General features: G+C 44.6%; 1 protein-coding gene and 1 non-coding gene across 2 annotated transcripts; one reads left to right on the top strand and one right to left on the bottom strand.

The window, feature by feature from the left end:
- On the bottom strand, positions 1-27,437 carry EXOSC7 (exosome component 7). The gene is made up of 8 exons (XM_037527619.2): positions 27,348-27,437; positions 18,433-18,534; positions 18,045-18,139; positions 9,739-9,904; positions 7,280-7,350; positions 5,234-5,357; positions 3,562-3,717; positions 1-233 (listed from the first exon to the last, which is right to left on the bottom strand). Exons 1-8 carry the CDS (start codon positions 27,402-27,404, stop codon positions 129-131), a joined length of 876 nt encoding a protein of 291 aa, XP_037383516.1. The 5' UTR covers positions 27,405-27,437; the 3' UTR covers positions 1-128.
- LOC119237803 (U6 spliceosomal RNA) lies at positions 13,121-13,227 on the top strand. Its single transcript, XR_005123438.1, has one exon. It is a non-coding gene; the product is annotated as a U6 spliceosomal RNA (small nuclear RNA).
- Positions 27,438-27,461: the final 24 nt, after the last annotated feature.

Genomic DNA, 27,461 nt, shown 5'->3' with positions numbered 1-27,461 from the left:
ACAAGAAAATAGACTTTAATTTTACATGTACAAATGTTGTTTCAAATTCTTAACAGTTAAGAAAAATATATACAAACTTCAGCTTGAAAGTAAAAAAAAACCTCCACAGTTGGGGGATGATGTGCCAATCATCCCAGGAATCCGACTTTCTGTCTCTTGGACCCGAGGCTCTCTTCCTTGTGTAGGATACTCTGCAGGGAGGCATGCAGTACCTTGCCCACTCGCTTGCCAGTCTGCAGGACAGAGGAGGGATGGAAGAGAGTGCCACCCACTTGAGAGACACATACTTGACACAGAAAAGGGTTCCCTTTCTGCCAGCTAGCCACTCCAAAATTATACACATTCCCTCTTCCTTACAAAACTTTTACTTAATAAAACACATTAAAACAAAAACAAGTCACAAGGCCCAACAACATCAACAGGTACATTCTGGAAAAACTTTGACACCAAGAAAAAGAAAGAGAACAAAGGACGCAGAGCCCCAAGTAGCAAGCAGGAGGTAGAAAGGCTGTCCCGGTCATGAGCTCACGCTTAGCAACCCTATGGCCATTACAACAAGAGGCAAAACTGTCAACCCACTCTGGACTTGTGACAGTCCACTGCACTGTAGTGAAAAGGCGCAGGGAGGCCACAGGGAATCCAGAGTCTGTCTAATGAAGGAACAGAGAACACTGAGGACACACTTTAACACGCAGTTTCTAATTCACCCACCACCAAGCCTTTGAGCAGAACTGCACCTGCACAGGGTCTACGCAGAGTGAGTGTCACGCAGAGATGCCATCTGCCAGTGGACACAGCAAGAGGTCAGACCACCCAAGATTTCCTCTACATAGTACACACATGGAGACAACTCAAAACAACTCCCCAGGATCCAAAAATCTTTGTGAAACACATTCTGCTTCTGGCTGCTCATGAATGATTTTAAGAATACAGTGAATCAACTCCAAATCTCTACCTCATCAAGTCTTCCATGTTCCCAGAGCAGTTTTAACTCAACTCTGCCACTGGGCCCCATGTCAGGGAAAGACACACCCAGGCCCACACCCCTGCTCCAGTCCCATGTCCCTTCTCGCCTGCCCAGAACACTGGATGAGGTTCCAAGTGTTAGTAAAAACGCCCATGAAAAGATCTGTCTCAATGGAGGGAAGTGATTGAGTCCACAAAATGCAAAGTCAGGGGTAAGGTTCAAAATGACTTTGGAAGATTTTTATCAAACGTTAGAGAAAGAAAAGGTGCCGAAGTTGATCAAACAGGGGTACTGATGATTCCTATAAGTGAAGGTGGGAAGACAGAATAGGAGGAAATGAGACAGGACACCAGGACTTGAGAAGGTCTGAACCTGGACTTGCAGAAAAGAGAGTGTAGAGGCTGGGGGGTGGCAGTCTGCACAACCACCGCCAGCTCTCAGCATCCCATCAGAGGCATTTTGGATTTCTGTGCTCCTTCATGGAACAAGCAGTGAGACAGGGCCCCCTAAGCAGGGTTTGCAGACCTCATTCCCCAGCCCCAGGGGAGGATGAAGCTCGAATCACTGGATAGAGCTCTGGTTTCCCTACCACCCACAGTGACAAGAGCCAACCTGGTTTATAAAAGAGCTGACTGAGAGAGGGACTCTGGAGGCACAGTCTGAGCCTGAATCCGAAAGCCAGCATTTATGAGCTGAGACCTTAGGCAAGTTACCAAGCCCCACATTTCCTCATCTGTAAAAATAAGGATAATAATACAGTCTTCTTCAATTTACGATGGGGTTACGTCATTGGGAATATAAGTCACAAATGCATTCAATACACCAAATCTACTAGACAGCAGAGGTTAGCCCAGGCTACCTTAAACATGCTCACAACACTTACATTAACCTACAGCTGGGCAAACTCATCTAACACAGTCTATTTTATAACAAAGTATTAATGTCATGTAATTTATTGAATACTGAACTCAAAGTGAAGAAAAGAATGCCCTAATTCAAAATTTAATGTATGGTTTCTACCAAATCCATCATCCTGCACCACGGTAAAGTCCAAAAATTGTTAAGCTGAACTATCATAAATCAGAAATCACTTGTAGTTTCTTCACAGAATTATGGAGGATTAAATGACAATATGTTTAAAGCACCAAAAACAGGGTCTGACACATAGTAAGCACATAGTAAGCTTTAGCTGTTTATAGTTTTTGTCATTTAGATACTGGAATTCTCCTACAATTCTCCTGGGGGTAGGAGGAGAGTTCTTCCTAAAACAAGGCTGAGAGCCACTTGTCCAGAGAGGTCTTGGGTAGAACTTCTGAAAACTGCACATGCTTTCGTTTAAAAAAATGAACTAGTTAACCAACCAACTGTGAAGAACACTAACTGCCACGTCCAGCTGAGGACACCTGAACTCGACTGTGTCATGGAGCACAGAGAGCAGAGCTGACATGTACTGAGAACTTAGGATTTAGCAGACACTCTGACAAATGCTTTACCTCTACATCCCCATGTACTCCTCACAACTGCTCAGCAGCAGGGACACTGTTATTATCACCCTATTTTGCATAAGGGGGAGACATGCAGTCCAGGCAGTATGATGTCTTCAGCGCCCACACTCAGGTCCTTAACACCATATATACATCACCCATTATCTCTTTCAAATAAGACGGTAAAAAGAAAAAAGACATCAAGTGCTTAGAGTCTTCAGTGAAAAGTCACTGTTTCTAAGAATGAAGGGACAGGGCAAATGACAACCTTGTGTGCTGTCAAACAATGACCTCTGAGAATGGGTTGTGATGTAGCATTATCTAAAGCAGGAAAAAAAAAATCCCAGTCTAGCTAACACCGGTAATTCAGTCAGTCAGTCAGTCAGTCAGTCAGTCAGTCAGTCAGTCAGTGTCAGAATCCTCAGAGAGTTCTGGGAAGTGAAGGTAGACACAAAGGGAGGAAGGTATGGGAAGACAAGGTGAGCAGAACCTGGTTGATGCCTGGGAGTGGCTTCCAGGCCAAGGGAGACAGACACATCAGCCAATCAGCACAGAGCAGCTGGAAAGCCCCCTAGTGGTGCTGCCACTAGTGGTGCTGAGGAGACCTACGAAGAGCAGTACTCACTGAGGCAACTGGGAAGATGCCCCACCATTCCTGTTAGTGTCCATTTAAACACTCTGGACATGGGAAAACTGGGGGAAGACACCCATTCTTCAGTCTCCTAGCTCCACCTTTGCTCACTCCCTTTAAAGGGATAGAAAGCAGTCAGCCAGGAATTTAATTTCCTCATCAAATCACAAAAGCTAGGGATTTTAGAGTTACAAGTGAGTTTTTACGGTATTAAAGTTCAATAATGTCAAACAAATTTAGAAACTTGCAGTGAGAGAGGGGAGGACAGGCATCTGATAGTAGCAGGTTCCTTACTTCCTTGCTCACAGCCCCCCATCCACACCCTTGGCTAGCAGGCATCCAGTTCATACCAGCTGTTCACCAGGCTCCGCATTTGGGGTCAAGGGTGTAGATGGGAGAATTCCCATGTGTGACCAAGGGGGCAAGAAGCAGCAAGCATCAGTTGGGTCCCAGCGCTTGCCTCAGAGTCAGAGCCTCACCTCCATCATCTCAAAGATGCTCTCTGGATCCAGGCTGCCTTTCCCCACTTTCCTCATACATGTGACAACCCCTTTGCTGGTCACAGACACCAGCAAGCTGGCCAAGGAGCAGGCCTCTTCCTGAAGAGTAGCATCCACCACGTGCCGATAACCAATCTGCAAAGCCAGGGAGCAAAGCACACATGTGGGTCACATACACCCAAGATTCCACTCTTGACAGCTTCATGGAGGGAGTATCTATACCAGCAAAGAACCACCATTGCCCATGCAGATCTTATTTTAGATTCAGCGTATTTTAGATTCAGCTTTCGATTTGAAGTGATGGTCAATAATTCTACCATAGGCCACTATACAAACAGTGTAACAGGAACATAGAATGGAGTATTGTTGGGAGGTGGAGGATGTTAGAACTAAATTCAGAGAGCATCCAAGTCAGAGGCCACGAGGGTTTTTACTAGAGGGGCACAGGGGGAAATTCATAGGTGAGATGACATGGATGTTTCACCGACGGCAAAGATGAATCAAGAGGGCCCATGCTAAAAGGACATGCTCAAGAATGAGTCAAGTGCAACTAGTTTTAATCAGTCCCAACATCCTTCTGTCTGAATATGCACCATACCCCAGGTTCATGAAGCTATATTTAGAGAGATTAAGTCTAACCTGTTCAGTCATATTATTTTTGATAAAATGAACTCTGAATGAATCAGTGGCAATCCCAGTTAACACAGGCCCCCCTGCATAATCGGAGGTCATGCCAGTTATTATCCAATTATCGGAGGTAGTGCCATAATCGGAGGTAGTGCAGCTCAGTAAGATGTTAGGCTCCACAGGCCTCCGTGGGAATGTAAAAACCACACGTGACACATCAGACATCCAGGACCTACTCCAACCCTCTCATTTCACAGATCAGGACACTGGGGCCCACGCAAGAGGCAGCGTGAGAGCCTTTAAACCATCCTATTACTATTCAATCAGGGCAGACCCTTAGAGCAGAGGGAATTAAAGGAAATAGATACATAGGGTTTCAGTGAAATATGTAGTATGTAGATTAATTAAATCTGGTTATTATTATTATGAACCCACTCATGTGCTCTTGAGATGCCCTCATGTCTTCCAATTAAAAAAAGAGCTGTTCGGGCCTCTCTGGTGGTGCAGCGATTGAGCGCTGGGTTGCGAAGCTGTCCACAGCCTCTGCAGTGCTGGTTCGAGTCCCGGCTGCTCCCCAGCCACCAGAGGAGGGTCCCACATGGCACGCAGACCCCTCCGGCCACCCGCTGCTCCCCTCAGCAGTGTATTTCGTCAGTCTGCCTGCTCTGCTCCCCGCTCTGGCTCTGGTGAATTTTCTCACCCTCCTGCATTTCTGACTGTACCCAGTGCTTATATAAATTAATAAAAATAAATCTTAAAAAAAAAGCAAACATTGTACAAAAATGAACAATGATGTAAAATATATATAAATAAATAATTGAAAAAAAAAAAAAAGAGCTGTTCATTGTAGTGGTTTCCAATATAACTGAACTATTAGATTAGGGTTAAAGCTACTTCTATATGGTTTGTGAAACTATGCCTTTTCAATCTACTATTTAAGCCTTGCAGGCTGGGGCCGAAGACGACTCACAAGGAAGAAAAAACCATCAGACCTCCAAACCTTCAGACAAAACCAAGCGCATACCTTGCACAGGGTGACAATGCAGGGGACATTCTCCACACTCAGCCGTATGCAGTCATAAGGGTCATCAGACAGCTCAATGTCCTTTGACCCCTCCTCATCCTCCAGAACACGAACTCTTGGTATCCTGGAAACAGAAGCACAATGAAAATTCCCACTTATTCAGAGGAAGAAAGATAACTTAATTTCTTGAGACTGAGAGAAGTCGGAATTTCTGTATCTCACAAGATACAGTTATGCTAAGACTGACCTTTATCATCCTTATCCCTGTCACCCTGTCTCTCCTGTCATCCTTTTCACCTGTCATCCTTGTCACCCCTGTCAAAAGCACAGTTGACACTGTAGTGCAAGGGAGGAGCCTTTTTAAAAAATGATGGTCAATCAGATATCCACATGGGGGAAAAAAGGAATCTCAATTCGTATCTCACACTATATACAAAATACATACCAAATGGACCTTAATTGTACAAAAGGGCTCTCCGCACACCAGGGGGCCCAATGGCTTGCAGAGTCCCCATTCCTTGCTGCTGCGGGGCTGTCCTTGTTGTGGGGATGAGGTTGGCTCTGCCCACAACAGGTGGCTTTCCCAACCTGAGCAGCTGGGCTTTACCATGCTGGTATACAGTTTGCCCAACACCTCCCCCACAGCCAAACTGCCTCATTTGGTTTCTATTCTTTCTGCCCTGGTGCCCAGGGAAACCAGCTGGCAGACAGGGAATCACTTCTGAGGCTCGAAGTAAAACAGATGGCAATTTCCTTTCTTCTGCAAAGAGCCCAAGCATAGGCTGCCGTTGCTGGTGGCATCTGGTACTCGAGGCTCCACAGTGCCCATAAGCGCCAGGCCCACCCCTCAATTAGTCTCAGCCTGGAGTCTAGTGGCACAGCCGGGGGAGGGGGGGGGGCTCTATGGCTTTCATTCTCAGCAAATATTCCATCCTGGAATTTCTGACCTAAAGTTCTTTATTTTTGCTTGTCTTGTTTTAAATTATATCAACAGTCTAAATTTACTACAGAAACATTCTAAAATTCAGAAAATGTTAAATTGCCCATAACTTGAGCACTGAAAAATAATCACAATGATCATCTGGAATATATGCATTTTTCCCCAGACATAATAAATACATAGTTACCAAAAGTAAAATACAATAAAACAGATGAGTGGACTATTTAATGACTGATTTTCCAGATCGACAAGCCCACAAACATGCTGATTTCAAACCCCTGTGTTGGGACCTCATGTTGTTTCTAATTCCTCACCATTACAAGAAGCTATGATGAACATTCAAGAATACTATCTTTGCTCACTTATTCAATTAATTGCTTAGAAGGGGCTAATCCTCAGTTTCTAATGCCCCAGGGTCCCCCACCATTACCATAATGTAAGCTCTCTATGAACATCCCCACCCACATGTTAATTTTCAAAAGCTGCAAGCTTTCCTAGTGTGTGTGTTAGGGAGGTCAAGATGGGGAAAGCTACATAATCAAGCAGTCAGAGGAAATGTCACCTTCAAAAAAGTCTAGTGCCATGTCCCCTTACACTGCCTATCTGCAAGCCACAGTGATATAATCACTTCCTGCTCTTACTTCAAACCAAAGAACAGACTGCTACACTGCTTTTAGAACACACAGGCATCCGGTCAAGGATCATTGAGCACCAACCACATGTGAGACATTGTGATGCTGGGGGAATAGCAGGACCCAAAACAGGCAAACCCCTGCCCTCACGGAGCTTTATCCAGTAACAGTATTTGGACAATTGACCTGTAACTGGTGTCTACCCTTTTTGTTTTTTGTTCTTATAATATTTTTGTACAAGATCCATTTTTACTTATGAAAATAACTATAAAAAAATATATAGAAATACAGGCATATATTTAGCTTTTACTTATGAAATCTGTCTTACTGGAGCCTAACATTAAATGCTACATTCTCAATGTTAACATCCCTTGGTCTCTTCATCTATAACCTTCAGTAGAAATTTCCACAATGTTCCATTACAAGTATCTGGTTGGGTTCTCCACAAGCCCATGGGGCTTTCAGAAGACTGACCTTGTATTGAAGAGAGCGGCCTTTACAGCAATGGAGATGGCATCAAACAAATTTCCACCACATTCCAGCAGCTAAGGACAACAAATAAGAGCGGGGAGAAAAAGTAAGCACAATTATGGGGAATATAAAAATAAAATTTATAATTAAAAAAAAAGTAAGCACAATTATTCCAATTAAAGGACTCTGCTGCTAAGAAATGCTGACCAAGTGTCTATAAAGATGAGGCATGTGCCTGCTATGCTGGCTCCCTGACACTGTGTGCTTACCCTAATGGTAAGTACTGCCTTGCAAGGCTGTGCTTACACAGAACACGTGTGCAAGGTCACAGCTGCCCTGGCGTGGTACACCACCTAGGCTTCAGCTTGCAGGAGATGTCCTTTAACTGGCCCTCCAGTAGGCTGGGCCTGCACTGAAGGAGGAACTGATAACCCTTATTTTGCCACAGACAACTCCCAATGGCACTGCAAGCGTCACACTCATCTTGGCTGACCTACGCTCAGTTTCCAAACAAGTGAAAAAAGGTGACCACCAATGCTGTGGCTACTGCCAGGTTCATGTTTATTAATGTATGCAATTCCCAATGTCTACCTGATACTCCGCTGTTTTACACTCCGTGTTTTACATGAGGCATGAGAAACACTAAGGTCTCGCCTATGAGTTTTTGCCCGTGAACAGAAGTGCTGACTGCACTTACTGCGGTCATCCAGCAGGGAAGGTCAGAACACATTAATAAGAGGAGGTAACACTTCCGTCTGTCCTCACTTCAGAGAAGTCTTGGCCTGAGCTTACAGAAAAAGCCAACTGGGCTGCCCCAAGGAAGAGAGGAGAGGAAGTCTCCATGGAGGGAGAAAAGCCCTATATTTCTGTGTGTTTTTAATTTAGAATCTGTCTCCTCTTCATCTAAACTGTGAACTGTGAGGACTAGATGCTGTCAATTTTGCTCCATCCTTGAAATCTCAGAGCCCAGGAGACAGGCTATCATGAAGGGGAGCTGGTGACAATTTACAGAAGACAGGCAGGCCCTAAGCCTGGGCCTTCAACTAATACTCATTCATAATCTGTAGTCTCATGCCCCATGCAAATCTGTATTCTCACCTTTAAGTTCTTCAAGAAAACTTCAAGTACACAAGAAATCTTCAGAATGCATTATGATACTTTCAAAACAAAAGCCACAAGGTTGATATAGTAACCTTCCTCGAATGATTTAGAAGATATGTATGATAGTATGCCAGAGTTCCATCAGAACCTAAGTTATCATTGTCCTAAAAAGCAGGAAAATTAAGAGAGACTGTTGGCTGATTAAGGACAGTGCAGACACTGTCCTTTCCACAGTCTTGCATAATTACTGCTTATTAAAAGACGATCCCCCCACAGCCTTCATGACCACAGCTCATCCAGTGGCACCCAGGTTCCAGAAGGTTCCAGTGGAACCTTCTCCACTTTGGTTCTGAGAATGCCTGCTACAAAGCAAAGGGCTCCGGCCAGACACCCGAGTCAGACTGTCTGGTTTGACTCGGAACCTTCTCCACTCTGGTTCTGAGAATGCCTGCTACAAAGCAAAGGGCTCCGGCCAGACACCCGAATCAGACTGTCTGGTTTGACTCCTGATTCACCAGTTAGCTGCTTGACCTGAGTGGTACCTAACAGCTTTTTTTTTTTTTAAAGATTTATTTATTTATTTATTTATTTATTTATTTATTTATTTATTTATTTATTTATTTATTTATTTATACAAGCACTGGGTACAGTCAGAAGCGCGAGAGAATTCACCAGAGCCAGAGCGGGGAGCAGAGCAGGCAGAAGGACGGAAGTACACTGCTGAGGGGAGCAGCGGGCAGCTGGAGAGGTCTGCGCGCCATGTGGGACCCTCCTCCGGTGGCCAGGGAGCAGCCGGGGATCGAATCAGCGACGCAGAGGCCACAGGCAGCTTCGCAGCCCAGCGCTCAACGGCTGCGCCACCGTGGAGGCCCCCTCACAGCTCTTTATGCCTGGCAGAGGATAAAAATCACACCTATTTCACAGAGATGTTATTAAGGCTGAATGAGTTAGTATTTGTAAAGCCCTCAGGAGAGTGTCTAGCACATAGTAAGTGTTATCTAAGTGTTTTAAAATAAACAGTGATCTTCTCCATTTTCCCATTGCTGTCCTCACAGACCTCCTAAGGTGGTGTGCTACGTGGTCTCCATCTTCACCAATGACAAGTGAGGTACCTAACCCTGGCTCTGCATCAATCACCTGGGAGGCTTATTAAAAACATATTAACTGTTACTATAAAAACTACATTAAGTGCTACTACACATTTTTTGTATTTAACTTAAAAAATTATTACAGGAGACCACCTCTTTCCAACTTGGAAGCTGACAGCATCCACTTGAAGAAGGCAAAAGCAGTAAAGGGAAAGAGGCGAGCTCGTTTCCAACACAGGCAGAGTGTGACCAGTACAGTGACATGACACTTACCAGCACGTCTACATAGAGAATCCAGCAGTGCTCACGAGGATTAATGCAGAGGGAATTCAGATCGACACTGCTCTTATTGTTAAATATCCGGTACAGGGTGTTAGCAATCTCTGTTCCAAGGTCATCACCTCCTCGACCTTCAAACTCAGGGGCAGCACTGGCTGAACTATACAGAACAGCAACAGAAAAGCAGAGTAAATCTTTTCAAATGCAAAGAGCAAAGGGGCAAGCTTGATTCCAATTTCCCTGTGGAATGAAGAAACAATGGCATCCCCCCACTTTTGCAGTCCACAGACACACTCAATGAGCCAGACCATGCACTGGATTTTTCAATGTGTGTTGGGAGTTCCCATTGACTTCTAACAGCAGCCATCTTTATCGAAAGAGAACCAAGAAATGCAATGGTAAAGTGAATACTACACTCTTATCTTGTGGATATTATAAACACTCTTCTCTAGAGGGGTCAGGATGCAGGGAGGCCTAGAGAATCAGTCTGGCTTACAGTGAGGTTGCTACATTATGAACATCAGGCCTGTTTCTCAGCTTCAGAATGCACTAAGATACTTTCAAAACAAAAGCCACAAGATAGAAACAGTAACCTTCATGGAATGATTTAGAAGATATGTATGATAGAATGCCAGAGTTATGTCAGAACCTTTAAGTTACCATTGTCCTAAAAAGCAGGAAAATTAAATAAGAAAGACTGTTGGCTGATTAAGCATTAGGTTACCCTTTTTACTTTATTTGCTATTTTTCTCTTTTCTTTTTTTTTTTAGATTTATTTTATACAAGAATCGGGGTATAGGCCAGATGCACGGGAGGGGTGAGAGGACCCACCAGAGACACAGCGGGGAACAGAAAGGGCAAACTGATGAAATACACTGCTGAGGGGAGCAGGGGACGCAACAGGAGAGGTCTGCTGAGCCATGTGGGACCTTCGCTGGCCGGCCGGGATCAAACTGGCCCTGCAGAAGCTGCGGACAGCTTCGCAGCATGGTGCTCAACAGCCTGCACCACCAGGGGAGGCCCTATTTGCTATTTTTCAAGAGAAAAATTTTTCCTATGTGGCCTCTTGATATGGCTACCCCAAATTACTTCAAGAAAGAATGAATAGGCATGAACATCTGCCATCTTAAGCACTACTCACAGTGCTTAACAGGATTTTTTTAAAAGATTTATTTATTTATGCATACCAGAACTGGGGTACAGGCCAGAAGTGCAAGGGGGGGTGGTGTAAGAGGATTCACCAGAGACAGAGTGGGGAGCAGAACAGCAGGCAAGTCAGAAGAGGTCTGCTGCACCATGTGGGTCACCTCCTTGGCCAGGGATCGAACTCGTGCTACGGTGACTGCGGATTGCTTCTTAGTGCTGATGCTTAACCCCTTGCGCCACCAGGGAGGCCCCTTAACAGGAATTTTTTGAGGGTTATGGCTTAATACAAACAAAACCTTAATATCCCCATGAGGTAAGTAAACATTTCAGTAATCATTTTACTGGAATGAATAAGGCCCAGAAAGGTAATAGACCAGTTGTTTCAGTATGTTCTCTACAATCACATATAAAGCTTTCTGATCCCCAGTCCATCTGGCCATCTGCTGGCCATCAGGAAGGTACCCCACCACCTGCTAGACACTGGGGACACAGAGACGGAACACAGCAGATGCCGACCCAAGTCAGCAATTCCAATGAAGGATCAGGGAGTTTCATGATATGGAGCAAACAACACTAACAGGTGTGGAGGGCGGGGGAGACAGCTGTCAATCAGTGTTGAGGGTTACAGGAGACCACAAACCCGAAGATGGTTTGGTGAGGGAGGAATTGGCCAGGCAGCTTTACAGGCAGGGGATTTCAGGCAAAGCAAAACTTCCTTGAAGGCCCAAGGCTGTGCCCACCCCATTTGGGTACTGCTAAAAGAAATCTCACTGAATATATATATTTATTTATTTATTTTTAAAGATTTATTTTTATTTATTTATACAAGCACTGGGTATAATCAGAAGCGCAGGAGGGTGAGAGAAATCACCAGAGCCAGAGCGGGAAGCAGAGCAGGCAGAAGGACCGAAGTACACTGCTGAGGGAAGCGGGCGGCAGGAGAGGTCTGCACACCAAATGGGACCCTCCTCCGGTGGCCGGGGAGCAGCCGGGGATCGAACCGGTGCCGCAGAGGCTGCGGGCAGCTTCACAACCCAGCACTCAACCCAGTGCTCAACTGCTGCGCCACCAGGGAGGCCCTCACTGAATATATTTAAATATATTTGTCTAGTCGATTCTAGTCCATGTATTTGTCCATTCTAATATAAGAACAAATCCTAAAACAATCAGATTGTATGGTTGTTTAGTAACTTTGCTTCTCCAATTATAGTCTTCTTTTACCACTATGAGCCAGCAGAACTGCAATTTTAAATTCCCAAGAGAAACTTCATTATTGCCATAGCAACCTCAATGTTCCTTTATTGCCTTTGCTGGACTCAGGCATTGAGCCATGAAAAGCAGCTCATTTATGGTGAAATAATCAAGTCACCAGAGACCAAGTTTATTCTGTACAGTCAGCAAAACACAACCTATTTCTAAATTAAACGCTAAGCAATCAATATTACATCCCAACACGTTCCTATAGATCTATGTGTAGATAAATCCAGTCAGAGATGCTTATGTTTCAGATGTTTACCTTTCCCTGATTATAGTGGGTACGTTCTCCTGGGTGAGTGAGAACACATGCTTTAACTAACTCGTCTACAGACCCGGGAGATGGCTGTAGAACTTTCCTGGCCCAACTGGCTAATCTAGCTACAAAATCATGCCTTTTTTTTTTTTTATACTAAGCTAATTGAATTTTATTTTTTAATTTTAAATTTTATTGATTTACCTGAGCTAATTTAAAATGGAAATTTTACCCAATTTAAAAGTTTGTTTTTAAACATTATTCACATTATTCTTTTAGAAGAAGGTTTAGTAACTCATGAGTCCATGGAAAGCTGCTGTGTGTGGATGGTGCTCTGGCCACGAAGTGACTCTGGAGAGCAGGCTGGGAGAAAGGAAGGAAACTGCTTAGGATGCAGGATGGCATGCAATGCTTGGGATAGTGTAAGAAAAACCAGAAACCTTGTATTCTGCCAAAAAAGGAAGAAAAGAGCTGGAATAGAGAAATGAGGGTCCCACCTCCTCACCAGCGGCATTCACAGCACAATGACATTTTCTGACAGAGCAAAACAGAAATGCAGACCTGGAAAGTGCCTGAGAAACCATCTCCAGAGGACAAAATGCCAAATGCCTGCAAAGGCCAGACAGGTACATGGCTATGAACAAAGGGTCACATAGAATTAATAGGAAAACTCCAGCCTTCTCTACAGGTATTTTTAATTCACCATTAAAAACAAACAAAGTGCTCGCTTCGGCAGCACATATACTAAAATTGGAATGATACAGAGAAGATTAGCATGGCCCCTGCGCAAGGATGACACGCAAATTCGTGAAGCGTTCCATATTTTAGCTAAGCTTTGAAAACAGCCCAAATGCCCAAAAATAGATGACTGGATCAAGAAGATGTGGTACATATACACCATGGAATATTACTCAGCATTCAAAAAAGATAAACACATGCAATTTGCAGCAACATGGATGGCGCTGGAAGGGATCATGCTCAGCGAAATAAGCCAGAAAGAAAAAGAAAAATACCGGATGGTCTCACTCATAGCAGGAATCTAGAAAACTTAAATAAGGGACCAGGAAAATGAATAACTATAAGAAAGTGAAAATCAAAATCAACAAAAAACTATGAACCAGAGACACTTTTTGGGGGTGGGGGCGGGAGGGAGGGATTGGGGTCAGAATGGGGGTTTGCAATTGTATGGGGGAATATAAAAATAAAATTTATTATTTAAAAAAAAAATTAAAAAAATAAAAACAAACAAAAAGTCTGTCAGTCAACTAAAATCTCAGTTGGGATCTCACCTGCAGGGTGATACCATGAGACTTCAGATGGTCTGACTCCCTCATGATATGAGGTGGGAAACTCTAACATTTTTGAATGTCAACAGCATTTTCTGACTGTTGTAGACTCCACTTTTAGCACTTCAGGTGTACTAGCTCAATTATTTCTCACCACAACCCTACATTATTATTGACCCCATCTTAAGAGACAAGGAAGAAGTCACAGAAAGATTACACAATCTGCCCAAGGTCACACAGTTATTGTTCGGGAGCTAAATTCAACGCAGGCAGCCAGGTTTGTATGCGCCAGGCTTCTCTGAACTCCCTCTCAATGTACAGTTTGGCACGCTAGGCTTGGTGCCTAACCTCAGTCAGACTGGCTTTCCTGGGGCCTGTCTTACACCTCAAGGTAATGAATGGGTGCTCTGGTCTTGGGACCTATTACTGGACCGTGAAAGTTAGAGTCAAGGAATATACACCAAGGGAGTCCAAAATGAAGAGCTTCTCTATTAAATACAAAGTTTAAAAAGAGAGAGAACACAGGCTGATAATCCTAGCCCCTGCTCATATGTATCACAATATATTCTTTCAGTAGGGGAGAATACACGCCCTCTGTCAAAAGACCAAGTGCTTTCCATGTTTACAGGCTCCAAGATCAATTCAGATCTTTCATAAAACATGACCCAGTCCCTCTTCCTGAGCTCTTGGGAAATTGCTCCCTGAGCTACATAAACTAATAAAAATGCTGGGAACGCTGCCCCTCCCAGTTCCCCACCCCTTCTGACTCATCACTTCAACTCCACTCCTCCCGCTTGGCACACCTCTGGTTTAATTAGGGTAGGCTGAAATCAAGGCCATGACTACCTTGAATGGGACTTCAGACACTAGGCTCATTGTTTCCCTTGCAATCAACTGAGCCTAAAAATCTGTGGACTCTTACAGCCCTGTGAGGCCAGGCCCAAGACAGAAAAAGTGCTTTAGTGACTACCTGGGGCAACATTAACTCCAGACCTTAGACTTCTATCAGTCATCTAGTGCCCCAAGGCAGGTCCTCATTCCTCTGATTCTTCTGTGTACACTTGTGCTCATTTCTGAGTCTGCAGAAGCTTCTAGAAGACTAGAAGCACACTTCAAGCTTTTCATTGTTTAAGTCCTTGGTTGAAGTTTCTGGGGGAGTTGTCTCATCAGCTCGGGACACACTTTCAGAATACAGCTAGTCTCAAGTGGCTTCTGCAGGTAGGTCCCTCTGTTTCCACCCCAGGCCGTAGAGTGGAGAACAGTGCTCCCTTCAAGCAGCATAAGCAAGCAAAGAAAGGCCCAACTGGCTCCACCCACTAATTCAGGGCTCCAAAGTTTCTGGCTCAATATTACTAAAAATATGTGACCACACTGGAAAGTAGTCAAGATCCCAGAGGGAAGTAATAAGTGTTGCACACACAGAAACATCTCTGAATGAAACATTCTCAACTCCCTCGGTTAAAAAAGGAAGCCTCTCTGAGAAGCTAAATCACAGTTCATAAACCCATCAACATGGTGATCAGAGATCAACATGATGGGCCACTACCTAACAGCAGCCCAGAGTAACACAGCAGTTTGGTAAATTCTTACCTACCTTTGGGCTTTAGATAGATGCAAACCATCTTTCCCCAAATTTTCAAAGTTCTTATTTAAAATTACCTATTCTCAGGTTCAAAGTAACAAAGCAAAGGTGGTTCTCATTTGCTCCCAATTGAGTGAAAGGCTGCCAGACATCTTTGGAGCACAGCTCAGGAACCCCAAGTCTTTACCACTCCATGAGTATGGGGGTGAGGGTCATTATAGCTGGGGTACCCTTTCCATAAGACATCATTTCCAAGACACACTGAAAATTATGGGGTGGGAGCCGATGTCCATGTGTTATTTCATGTTGCCAAAAACCAAACAGAACGAGTTAATAGAAAAGCAATTAGTTTTCAGAGCACCCTTACTGCTGGCACACAGGGTTCAGAAGCCACTCCTATTCACTAGATTGGAACAAAGGTCTATGTTTGTTAATGGTGAAGGGTTGCTCCCGGAAGACCCAAATGAGGTTCTGACTAAGGTGGTAGGCAGCAATGCTTGGTAATCCCTCCCTTCTCTGTAGGAAATGGGGTTTTATGACTCCTCAGGGTAATTCTACCTGCTGAGCTGTTCCAACTGAGCCATTTAAAGCAGCTAAAATTGCAGCCTTGAGATTATCCCCTTAAGAGATTCAGGAGAACTACCTGGGAACTGGAGCTTCTGGGCCTGCTGGGGTTCTCCTGAGACAAAGCGGGGAGAAGCATCTAGTAGGCAGCCACTCTCAGCGAGGAAAGGGGCTACTCCTAGCCCCTTTGGGGCTTGGGAAGACACTGCTCAAAGACTCCTCTCACCCTGGAGCGAAGACAAGAAAAGGACAAGAGCAGCAGGCTAATCTATAGTCATGTCCAGACACAGAGCCACAACAAACAGTGGATCCTATACCAAGCATCTGAGGGCAACACCTTCTCTTTGGTGTGGTTGGCCTGATTGCCTGGGTCTTCCTAAGATAAATGAGGTAAAAAATAATGAAGAGGAAGAAAAGGAAAGCAAATTATAGTTCTTCACACATGGTATCTGCTCATCTGTAAAGTTTGCTGCACTAAATTAGGCAGATCAAGGCCAAGAGAGACATTTTTCTTCCACCAAAAGCAAAGAAAGGGAGAAGCTAGAGGCTTGAACAAGGCCAGGCATCCACAGTAACTCAAATGATGGGCCAGCTCCAGTGGGGAGCTCAGGCTGATGAGAGCAGCTGGACAGAACCTGGAGACTGTATGAGAGGCTAGGGCCAGGGGAAGGGATGGGCTAGAAGGAAAACTGTTAAGAAAGACAAACACAGCTATGTTCTGGGACCTCTAAAGACAGCATCTTTCTAAAGCTGAACTCTGCAGACTGCATGAAATAGAAAAAACAAAGCCTTCAAGTAAGACAGGCCCTAACTGGCATTACTAGCTATGTGACTCCAGGAAAGACACTTACCCTCTCCGAACTCCATCTCTCATCTCTCTCACATAAGTGTGTCGAAGATCAATTCCTGGGCTTGGGAGTGTGAAGTGGAAGACCATAGCTTGCTAGACAAAGGTGGGTTAGCCTCTGTGCAGAAAAGGGCTGACACAGCAGACCCAAGGTTGCTATCTTCAGTACGGTCTGCTCGCAACAGTGGCTGTCAGCTGGCATCCGGCATCTGGGAAAGTGGCTCTCAGAGTGTCCCCAGCACCAGTAAACTGTGATCCACTGTGCCAAGATTGCTGGTGCAAATAATATGCTTTATGCTGAATGCTTTCTACTTTCTAGGAGTCTGGAATTTTCGTGTATGTTCAGCAGAGAGTGCCTATGTAACCAGTCCCTATAAAAATCTTGAGTACTTAGGTTCTAATGGGTTTTCTTGGGCAGAATCACGTTACTGCATTTTCACTGCTATTAATAAATCTTAGCCATGAGTACAATTATATGTTACGTCGTGTTAAGTCCAAATGTGGAGGGGGTCTTGGGGACACCTGATACATATCAATATTATAAACCTGCACCTAGCAGGAGCTAATAGTGACCCTTACCCACCTAAAGAAGGCTGCCAGCTATAAGTGAAACTATAGATAGGAGAGACTGCATCAGCAACCCAATAAAAAGCTCCCAGCCCTAGCAGGGGGAGGTAACAAGATGAAGATGAATAACATTTATTAAAAGCCCACTGGGAGTAGTAATTGTGCTAGGTGCTCACTCTTCATTATTTCACTTCTTCATCACAGTTATTATGATCCCTATTTCTTAGATAAAGAAATGCAGACAATGACATACTAAGTAACTAGCCTAAGGTCACACACTGGCCCAAGAAGGAAGCCAGCAGTAAGGCTGGCTGGCAGCCAAGACTGCAGAGTCCCCTGCCCTTGCCAGCATCCACACTGCCTGCCCAGCTGCCTGTCAGGATACTTTGCTGGCCTTAGTTCTTGTTCTGCCAAGCAAGTCATGAGAAATTTTCTGCAAAGCTAAAACAGGAAAAGAAATAGGGCATTTTAGATCAAAGGTTGCTCATCTATGTCTGCTATATTTCAAAGCCTGGTAACACTCATCACTTCATTTGACTCTCCGCACAACCAAGGGCTGGGCTGTGGCAGACACCCTCCTTTTTTAGACAGGGAAAATGAGGCCCAGCAAGGGCCAAGGGATTAGGATGAAGGTGGGACCTGAGCCAAGAATCCCACATATTCCAGGGCTTGGCACACAGGATAAACTCAGTAAATACCTGCTGGCTAGATGAATGATTTAAAAAATATAGAATAAAGGTGAGCTCAACATGAAACCAGTAAATCATTTTTCTTGAAAAATAGCTGCATGGTACTGACCAGTCGACAAAGAACTCCAAGTAACCTTCATTTGGCTTCTCCAGTTTCGGCGTCCCCATTTCTGCTTTCACTCCCACCAAGATGTCTGTGTGGCCCTGCAGACAAACAAGAAGGGTCCTTGCTCAGGGCTGGCAGCCAGGTACCCACCCATCTCCCTTCTTACCCAATCATACACCACTGGGCATTCTCTCAGGTACAGGGCTGGGCCTTGGAATGTGGCCCTTAGAGAACCAAGGGGTCCTTCAGAGCTCAAAGGACTCCCTCCCTGAGTTTGGCTTGGGTCTTGGCTTTCCTCAGGAACAACTTGCACTCCAAAAGCCTGGAGGAGCTGGCTCCTCAGGCCCTCCCCATCCTCGACCTGGGCATGGGCTGTGGCCATAATACTCACCAGCTTGACCCTGGCAGACCCACTGGTGTTAGACACCACGTCGGTTTCGACTTCAACACACCGGTAGTCCTCGCAGCCGCGGCCATCCACGCGGAGGTCTTCCTAAGTGCAGCAAGCACAGTCCCATAGAGTTTAAACTAATTTGCTCCTTCCCCACCTGGGAGAATGTGCAGTACATAATCTCCCTTTCTTTTAGTGGCTCATCCAAAATCCTGTCCTCATAGCAAATAATATTGCTATTTTACATGTGAGGAAACAGAGACTCAGAGAAGTCAAGCAATTCATCCAAGGTCCCACAGCTACAAAGAAGTTTCCATCCCAAGTCTGCCCAACTGTTATATACCACTGGACAGAACAGGCACAAAAACAGATAAAATATTGAGGAGACAAAACAAACTGCCTCTTTTCAAATCTGCAATTCTGAAATTGTACCAAAAGGTGCGTTGTCAGAGCTACAAAGTAAAACTGTCTTGCCAAAGCCATCTAACTCCCCAAACTCAACAAGATCTATTGTCAACAGCGCAAAACAACTAGCTGGTATGTTTTAAAACAAGCAATCTCTAGGACATGGCGACACACTTAGGCCTGCAGGACCACCCGTTTTGTAAATCATTTTACTGGGATGTTACCATGCCCAGTAGGGTCATGATGGCCAGCAGATTGAGTGGTTGTGACAAAGGCCCTACGACCTGCAAGCACCAAATCCTTACCTTCTAGCCATTAACAGGAAAAGTCTGCTAACCCTTGCTGCAGAAGAGAGGTTTTAAGGTGGTCTACATACTACGTGTCCCTTATCCCCATTTATTTCTTTCTTGTATTACTCACAGACTCTATTTTAGGCTCTGGTTATTTACAATCCAATACTGCCATTATTTATCTTGTTGCTCAAAGTGTTCCAGATTTGGACACTGGGAGTTCCTTTGGATTGGCTGCTGCGTCTTTTCAACATGTCTCCAGTCTTTTCTGAGCACTTCTTTACTTTCTGGCAATACAAGATAATATGGCCTCTTGTGTTTTCCTTGCCTCCCTCCTTTCTCCAAGGAGTCATGGTTCTTTTTATTGGAGAAAGGAATCTAAAAACCAAGATCTGGGTACTAAGTAGGTTCATTACTACTGGGGTGTCACTGATACTAGACCTTCTCGGCAGACAGAACTAGAAAATTATGTGTGTTTACCATTCCATGCATGTGTTTGCATGCGCATGCACACGCACATGCACACACACACACAGTTATTTCTGCTATGCATTCATGTATCTATTAAAATGCCATGTGTTCATACTGTAGCTGGATTCCAATTTAACACCACAGCCTTCTTCCTTGTCCTATATGTAAATTCTTTCTCAGTGGGTGAGAAACCTGGCTCTCAGATTTCTCTCATCTAAGCATATGTTTCTGTTCAATGTCTTAAGATACATATACAAAAAGTACTGTCAGAATTGCTAACCCATGCTTCAGTGAGAAGCGAACTTATTAATATCAACAGAATACCATATTTGTGAGGAGTTCCTATGTCTTTGACATAGGTTACCCAGTTAAATACTGTTTTCCAGTCACCTCACCCACACCTTCACCCTGCTGTTACTCATCTGTACCCCTTTCAGGTTAACCTGAAACTGTTTATGTTCCAATTTGTCCTCCACATTCTGGCTACTTTTTTGTTACTTATTTACTTTGGGGGTATACATACCCCCCACCCCAATTTCTAGAAGTAAAGGCTATTAGAAAAGATATGCTCAGAGAAATGGGACTTCCTCTCTTCCTATTTCCATGCCGGCTGCTTTCTACCCCTCTCCCACCCACCAAGGCACGTAACCAGAGTCTTTAGTTTCTGCTTCATCTTTCCTGTATTTCATTTGCACAAATGTGCAGGTGCATGAGTATTTTTTCTATCCCATTCTTATATGACAGGTGATATACTGCATGTGTATTTTCTTTTAAACAACAAATAAGCATGAAATCAATCCACTCCACATAGGCACAGAGAGATCCTCTTCATTCTTATAAACATTTTTTTAAAACACTTTTTTCCAGAAAGGGAATAATTAGCTTTATCAGATTCTCAAAGGGGTTAATGTTCCTCAGCATGTCAAAAAAAAAAAAAAAAAAAAAAAAAAAAACAATGGGCCTCCCTGGTGGTGCAAGGGGTTATGTACCGCACTATGAAGCAATCCACAGCCTCTGCAGCAAGAATTTGATCCCTGGCCAGCCAGGGAGAAACCCACAAGGTGCAGCAGACCTCTCCTGACTCGCCCGCTGCTCCCCTCAGCAGTGTACTTCAGTCAGTCTGCCTGTTCTGTTCCCTACTGTCTCTGGTGAATCCTCTCACCCTCTGCATCTCTGGCCTGTACCCCAGCTCTTGTATGCATAAATAAATCTTTAAAAAAAAAAACAGTACTCTGAAGTTCATAACTGTTAAAAACTTATCTTTAAACTGCCATGCTAACTGCCTATGTGATTGACTTTTTTATTTTGAGAAATTAAAATACAGAAAAGCAAAACACTGCATGCTCCAACCACACAGCACTAACTAATACCATCTGTCGTGTTTGTCTCAGTTCTCACTCTCTCTCTCAACTCCTGTTAAAGGGGAGAAAATATAAATCATATCAATAAGACTGTGGGGGAGGGAGAGGTGCTAGGAGGAGGATGAGGTAGGAAGGACAAAAAAAAAAAACCTAAGTCAGGCTGAAGTCCTTTTACCGCCCATCCATTCCCAGCCTGCCCCCTCCCTGGAGGTGAAACCAGTCCCTCAAAGCTGAAATCCATCCCAAAAAGAGGCCTGCGTTCCTTCTGCCCACAGCTCAGCTATTAACCAAATCTAACCGCTTTCTGTTTTCCAGGCTGACCAGCTGAATCAAATAATGAGGACCCTTTGCCACAATACCAAGGCTAACTATTCTTCCAGAGCAGTTCTGCTTAGACAGATAAAGAAAACCTAGCAGCCCAGGCCTAGCTCTCTGTCCACAAGGTGTCACACATCAGAAGGACAAGAGCCCACCACTATCCAATGGCCTTCAGCCAACTCTGCCTTCCCGTTTCTGTGTCCATTCTACCCAATGATGTCCTGCAAATCCCGGAGTCCCTGACCAATGAAATTCAACTCTTTTGTTCTGCCAAGCCCCACTTCCCAAAATGGTATATGTCCCTTTCCTATCTGTGGAAAGGGATGCTGACCCATCTGCATTTAAATTTAAGTTAATAAGGTGACTTTTGGAAATTCCTAAAGGTGGGGAAGGGCGGGTTGATAAGGGAACTAAGCCTGACTAGAAGGTTGGGACTCTCAGCCCCACCCCTGATTTATGAGGAGGAGAAAAGGGCTGGAGTTAGAATCAATTGCCATTAGCCAAGGACTTAATAAATCATACCTATGTAATAAAGCCTCTGTAAAAATGCAACATCCAAAAGGAGGGAATTTGAAGACCTTTCAGGTTGGGGAACCAAAAAGCATCCATACATGCTGGGACCCAAACTCCACAGGGACAGAACTGTGCATCTCTTCATCTGGCTGTCAACTCATTGCTTTTTAATATCCTTTGTAATAAATTAACAATCTAATAAGTAAACTGGTTTCCTGAGTTCTGTGAGTCACTCTAGCAAATTAAACAAATCTAAGGAGGAGGTTCTGGGGAACCTCTCATGTACAGCCAGTTGGTCAAAAGCACAGATAACAACCTGAACTTGCAATTGGCATAAAATCAGGGGCAGTCTTGTGGGGCTGAGTCCTTCACCCATGGAATCTGATTCTCTTTCCAACTGGATAGTGTCAGAACTGCCTTGAATTGTAGGACACAAAATTGGTGTCTGAGAATTATTTAGTGATGTGGGGAAAACTGATACACAAATTGGTGACAGAGATGGTCTCAAAGATGCTTCTCTAATTCCACAGATCTATAAATTAAAATAGCCATAAATATTTGCAAAAGCAAATAATGGCTATCCAACATACATTTACAATATGCCAGATAATGTGTTAGCAAAATCAGAAAGTTAACATTACAATAACCCAATTAGATAGGTATTTTTTCAATCCATTTTACAAGTGGGGAAACAGTCTGAAAGATGCTAAATGGCTGATCCAAGGTCACAAAGTCAGCAAGCAGCGCTGGAATTCCAAGCCAGATCTCTTAACCACAATTCCACACGGCCATCTGCACTTCACAGGGTGTCGACACAGGCCTCCCTCCAAGGATCAACTAGCTGGCTATACCAGTGATGATGGTGATAACGACTCTGGAAGCAGGGAGGCCACAAATTACAGATTTCCAACCATTACTTAAATATCACTCACTCCAGAAAGATCTCATACCACACCATTGCTGTGACAACACTCTAGTTCCAGCATGGGGTTAAAAGAGTGCCAGAAAACTGGGTCTCACTAGATTTTTCCTTTTCAGCCTTTAAATCACTCTCCACTTCCAGGAGAAGGCTCAGTAGGAAAGGTTCAGGTGACAAGATAAAACAAACAGCTACAAATTTTCTTTTCCAGGTACACATAAAACTTTATTTTCATAGTAATAAAGCACCTAAAAATACAGAAGAAAAACAGGGTCTCCCCAGTGGCGCAGCGGTTGAGCGCTGGGTTGCGAAGCTGCCCGCAGCCTCTGCAGCGCCGGTTCGATCCCCGGCTGCTCCCGGGTCACCGCAGGAGGGTCCCACATGGCGTGCAGACCTCTCCTGCTGCCCGCTGCTCCCCTCAGCAATGTACCTCGGTCCTTCTGCCTGCTCTGCTCCCCGCTCGAGCTCTGGTGAATTCTCTCACCCTCCCGTGCTTCTGACTGTACCCAGTGCTTGTATAAATAAATAAATAAATGTTTAAAAAAAAATACAGAAGAAAAACAAATTTAAAAAAAAAAAATCAAACTAGTTCACAAATCACTGCATCCAGGCAACTTATTTTATCCAGTTTTCCTCATAAAATGCTTAGGAAATTGCCCAAGCCTGTTTGACTTGGCTCAGTGCCTGGTGCCCTACCACAATTTTCATTTATCTGTAGGATTCAGGAGCAAAGGAATTAATCCACCTGTGAATACTTAAACAGGGGCTGCTCTGAAGTGAAAGCTCCATTTGAAAAATCAATAGCGATGTCAACAGCTGATGGAAGCAGCTTGGAGCGGAGCCCTGTCCTTCCCAACAGAGACTAAAGCACCTTTCCACATAAGGGTTCCTGATGCCAAGAAGGCTCCTGGAGACGTGCAAGTTGTTCCCCTTGTGACCACAACAGCCCTGGTGTTTGAATATGGTGTGGGGGAGTCACCTTCCAACCTATATTAAGTCCCTGCTGTCACACACCAACTTTGTGACTATGAGTAAGTTCCTCAACTGCCCTGTCTCTTCACCTAAAAAGAAGCCAGCCCACCATGCAGTTATAGGAGAATGGAAAAGCCGTAAGTCATTTAAGGGCAACCCTCAGCACAGTAAGACTGCTCCTCAGCAGTTCCCTTCCCTTGCTTCTGGGAGGCATATATTAGCTCACTGAATCCTCAAAAACTACCCTGGAGAGAGAAAACTGAGGTCCCAAGTTTCAGTATCCTGTGTGTGACAGAGCGCAAGGACAGACAAAAGTAACTGCCCAGAGTTACTTTTCCTCACACCCAGGGAACCCAGTGCTCTACTCCTTAATAAAATCTGACAAGTTGGCCCTTAAGATTCCAACACGCTTGGAGGATGTGACACTCAAGTGGTCCTCTAAGGTGATGTGAATCCCCATTACATTGCTTTGACTCATCAATATTCAGAGCTTATAACTGAGCCCAGAATGCCACCTCCCCCACCTAAAAAGTGACCCCCCCCCCAGGAGAGGGACAATATGTGGTCCAGCTGTGAGGCCCAGGCCCAAGACACAGCATGCAAACCTAGATGTTGATCCTTACTTCACTTTCTAAGCCTGTTGAGTAGCCCCAAATTCCTCAGAAGGCTGTGATTCTATTTACCTTGTGAAGTGCTGGGGTGCAGACTTCTTGTGCCAGGGGTCTGTAAATGGAAATGCCACAGTGCTAAAAATCAAGAGGGGGCTGGGGCTGGCTCCTGCTTTGCACAGCTGAGTTGAGCCACACAGCACTGACTGCTCAATCCCACAGCTCAGTTTAGTCCTGCACTCCCTTTTCGGTGCTGCTCCCCTCAACAACTGCTTACAATTAAAGTCAGACTCAGAACTGAAACCATCAGCTGACACACACTTCATTACAACTGCCAAGAAAATTCAATGAAATGGCTTTGACAAGGCCCTAGGAGGAATGCTTCTTGGTAGGGCTCATCAGCTGCTGGGGCCCAGTCTGAACCTAGGAGAGCCAATCTAACATCCAGGTCAAGGCCACAGTAAGCAGAACTGTGGAAAGAAAGAGGTTGTGCCTACTCAGGCCATGTAACTGAGTCACCACTTACCTCCACTGCTGAACCAGGCGTACATACCAAAACCAAAGGCCTACAATCTAGCAAAGCCAGCTCTTTTTGTTCTGGAACTGATTCTCCCCTTGGAATTGGATCTCTGATCTAGGAAATACTTGAGTGAAGGAAGTTAAGAGCAGATGAAGGGAAGCTGAAGAAGTCTCTCTCTCTCTCTCTCTCTTTCTCTCTCTTTTGTCGTGCCTCACCCTCCAGTGGCCATGTTTGAGCCTAACAATTCATCCTCTCCCCCAACTCAAGCTAAACAGTTTTTTCCTCCTGGGAATAAGAAATCGAAACTGAAATAGAAAAGCTGATTTTTCATATACAGGAACTATAACCCCAGGAGTTGGGAAGTAACCACATTCTTTCTAGCACATGAACTGAGCAACAGAAAGTCAATCTGAAGAAAGATCAAAATAGCAGCAGAGCTGAGCAAGGCAGAGCCTGAAGATCCAGGTGCCCTTGAATTCTTGGAGAAACACAGCTTCTAAAACATACTTTTTAGCTTCAGTCAGTTTATTGGTTACTACAACTAGAAACTAAGACCTCAATATTCATGTTGAGGTTAACTGCAACTGCTCTTAACCACCACGAAATCAAGATGAAATATCCCTGAAATAGTAAAGAAATCAAAGGTCAAAAAGAAAGAGATTCCAGAAGCTGAAATGACCATGCTGGACCAAAGGTGAAGAGCAACACCAAAATGATTAGGTCTGTTCTGGCAAGAACAGGAATCCAGCAAAGCATTGCTTAAAGTGCACTGCTGGCCCTCAAGAATAGTTTTGACAATTTTAAAACTAAGTCAATAGACATCCCATGCTGGGTTCATTCACCAGTATTCTGACCTTTATCCATGGTATGAATTCTGTCTTGCTCCTCCATAAACAAAGAATTTCATTTCACTTCATAAACAGTAAATGTGTGGCCAATGTTAACCATCCCTATGAAGAGATTTATTTAAAGTTAGTTAATCGGCTTTGTTCTATGATAGACAGAGCTGAGAATTTATCAACAACTGTGGCTGTGATATCTCCATGGTACTGGCAAGAGTGATTTCATTTAAAAAATGAAATCATTGTCCAAATCATCTCTCCTTTAAGGCCTGATTTATTCAATGTCACTGAGTACTAACCAAGTGTTAGACACTGGCTAGGCCGTAAGTGTACCATACAGTCAACAGATTATTACCTTCTAAGATCCACAACGAAGGAATGACTGACCCTCTCAGACTCCTAGGATCAGGCTTCTGGCCACCCCTGCAACCTGATCTTCCACCATTACCCCCCTCCAGATCCATGTTTCCTCCACCTAAGGGCTGTGGAGTATCCGTCCATCTGGAAGGATCAACCATACTTAATTCTGGGTCACTCTGAGAATTCAGCACAATGCCATTTCCTTAGCCAAGCCTCCTTTGACCTCCCAGCCTGGATTGGGTTCCTGTTTTCTTTTTTCACAGCACTCAGTACAATTTTATAAACACAAAATAGAACTGTACTTTGTCTCTTCCTTCTAGCAAGGGAGCTCTATAGGCAGAATGTGCCTTCTATCCCAAGACTAGCTCAGTTCTAGGTCGAATGAATGAATACTGAATCTTGAAGACACAAAGGAAAGACACATGATGTGGATTTAAGGGAGCAATTCCATTCTCTTTGGGAGGTCTTCAGGGCAGTATAGTCTCAGTATTTTTAGTTCCTTTGAATTCCACTAACTATCCATTGCCTTTAATGGATAGTTGATGGAAAAGTAATCTCAGAGGCTGAAATTGACCATATAGACCAAAGGTGAAAAGCAAAATACAAAATAATTAGGTCTGTACAGGCAATAACAGAATTCCTGCTAGGTCTTGGAGTTAAGTTTGGGAGAGGTCTCTAATCTGGAAGGCTACAGAAGGACATACCTGGCTTTCCTTGGGAGCTCACTACCAAGCCCAGGATTCTCCAACTCTGCTTCTGGAGTGGTCAAAACTAGGTACTGAAGACTGAACACACGTCTTAGTATAGTAATTGCTACCTCTCAGGATCTCAGTTCTCCACTGGCAGAATGAGAAATGGCAACAATTAAACTACCGGCTGTGGGACCGCTTTTTAAACACGCCTCCCTCTTGAATTTAAAGGTGATTTATTACTTTCAGAGTTTTCACCTCGGGTGCCTTCGCTCTCAATGAGGAAAAGCAGGCCAGAAGCCCATGAAGCGACAAGCGAAGGCAAATTAACAGCCCGGGGGGGGGGTGAGGGGGGAGCGATGCTTTCTCGAGAAAGGCCTCAGAGACCGCCCACAGCTTCCAACTCGAGCTTAGAACTGCAGACCCGAGAGGCTGAAAGGCCGCATACAGTCCTACATGGAGTTCGCGGTCCTACAAACGGCCGCGTTGGCTGGCCTTGGGCTGCGAATGCTGGCCGCAGTTGTTTCATCACGGGGTGAACCCAGTTTCGCCGCAGCCCTAGCCGCCTCCTTCTGGGCAGGAGGCCGGCCGCGACCTGGGGGCCAGGGAAACCCGAGGGCCGAGGCTGACTCCGCTGCTGTAGCTACCTGGACGCCGTGGACGATGTACACCTTCTCCGCCTCGCTCAGCGCCACCGACGCCATGCTGCCGAGGTGCCCCGCGCGCCGCACGTCATCCGCCCGCGCCGCCCCTCGCCTCCC

Source organism: Talpa occidentalis, unplaced genomic scaffold, assembly GCF_014898055.3.
Source record: "Talpa occidentalis isolate TD23 unplaced genomic scaffold, MPIMG_talOcc4v2.1 talOcc4.10, whole genome shotgun sequence".
NCBI lineage: Eukaryota > Metazoa > Chordata > Mammalia > Eulipotyphla > Talpidae > Talpa > Talpa occidentalis.
Note: the sequence above shows the minus strand (reverse complement) of the source record. Positions and strands in the feature narration are given on the sequence as shown.

Coding starts and splice junctions, on each gene's coding strand:
- EXOSC7 (XM_037527619.2), bottom strand. CDS start 27,404: ATGGCGTCGGTGGCGCTGAGCGAGGCGGAGAAGGTGTACATCGTCCAC. Junction 18,535..27,347: donor ACATCGTCCACGGCGTCCAG/GTAGCTACAGCA, acceptor TGCTGCACTTAG/GAAGACCTCCGCGTGGATGG. Junction 7,351..9,738: donor TTCTCTATGTAGACGTGCTG/GTAAGTGTCATG, acceptor TGTTGTCCTTAG/CTGCTGGAATGTGGTGGAAA.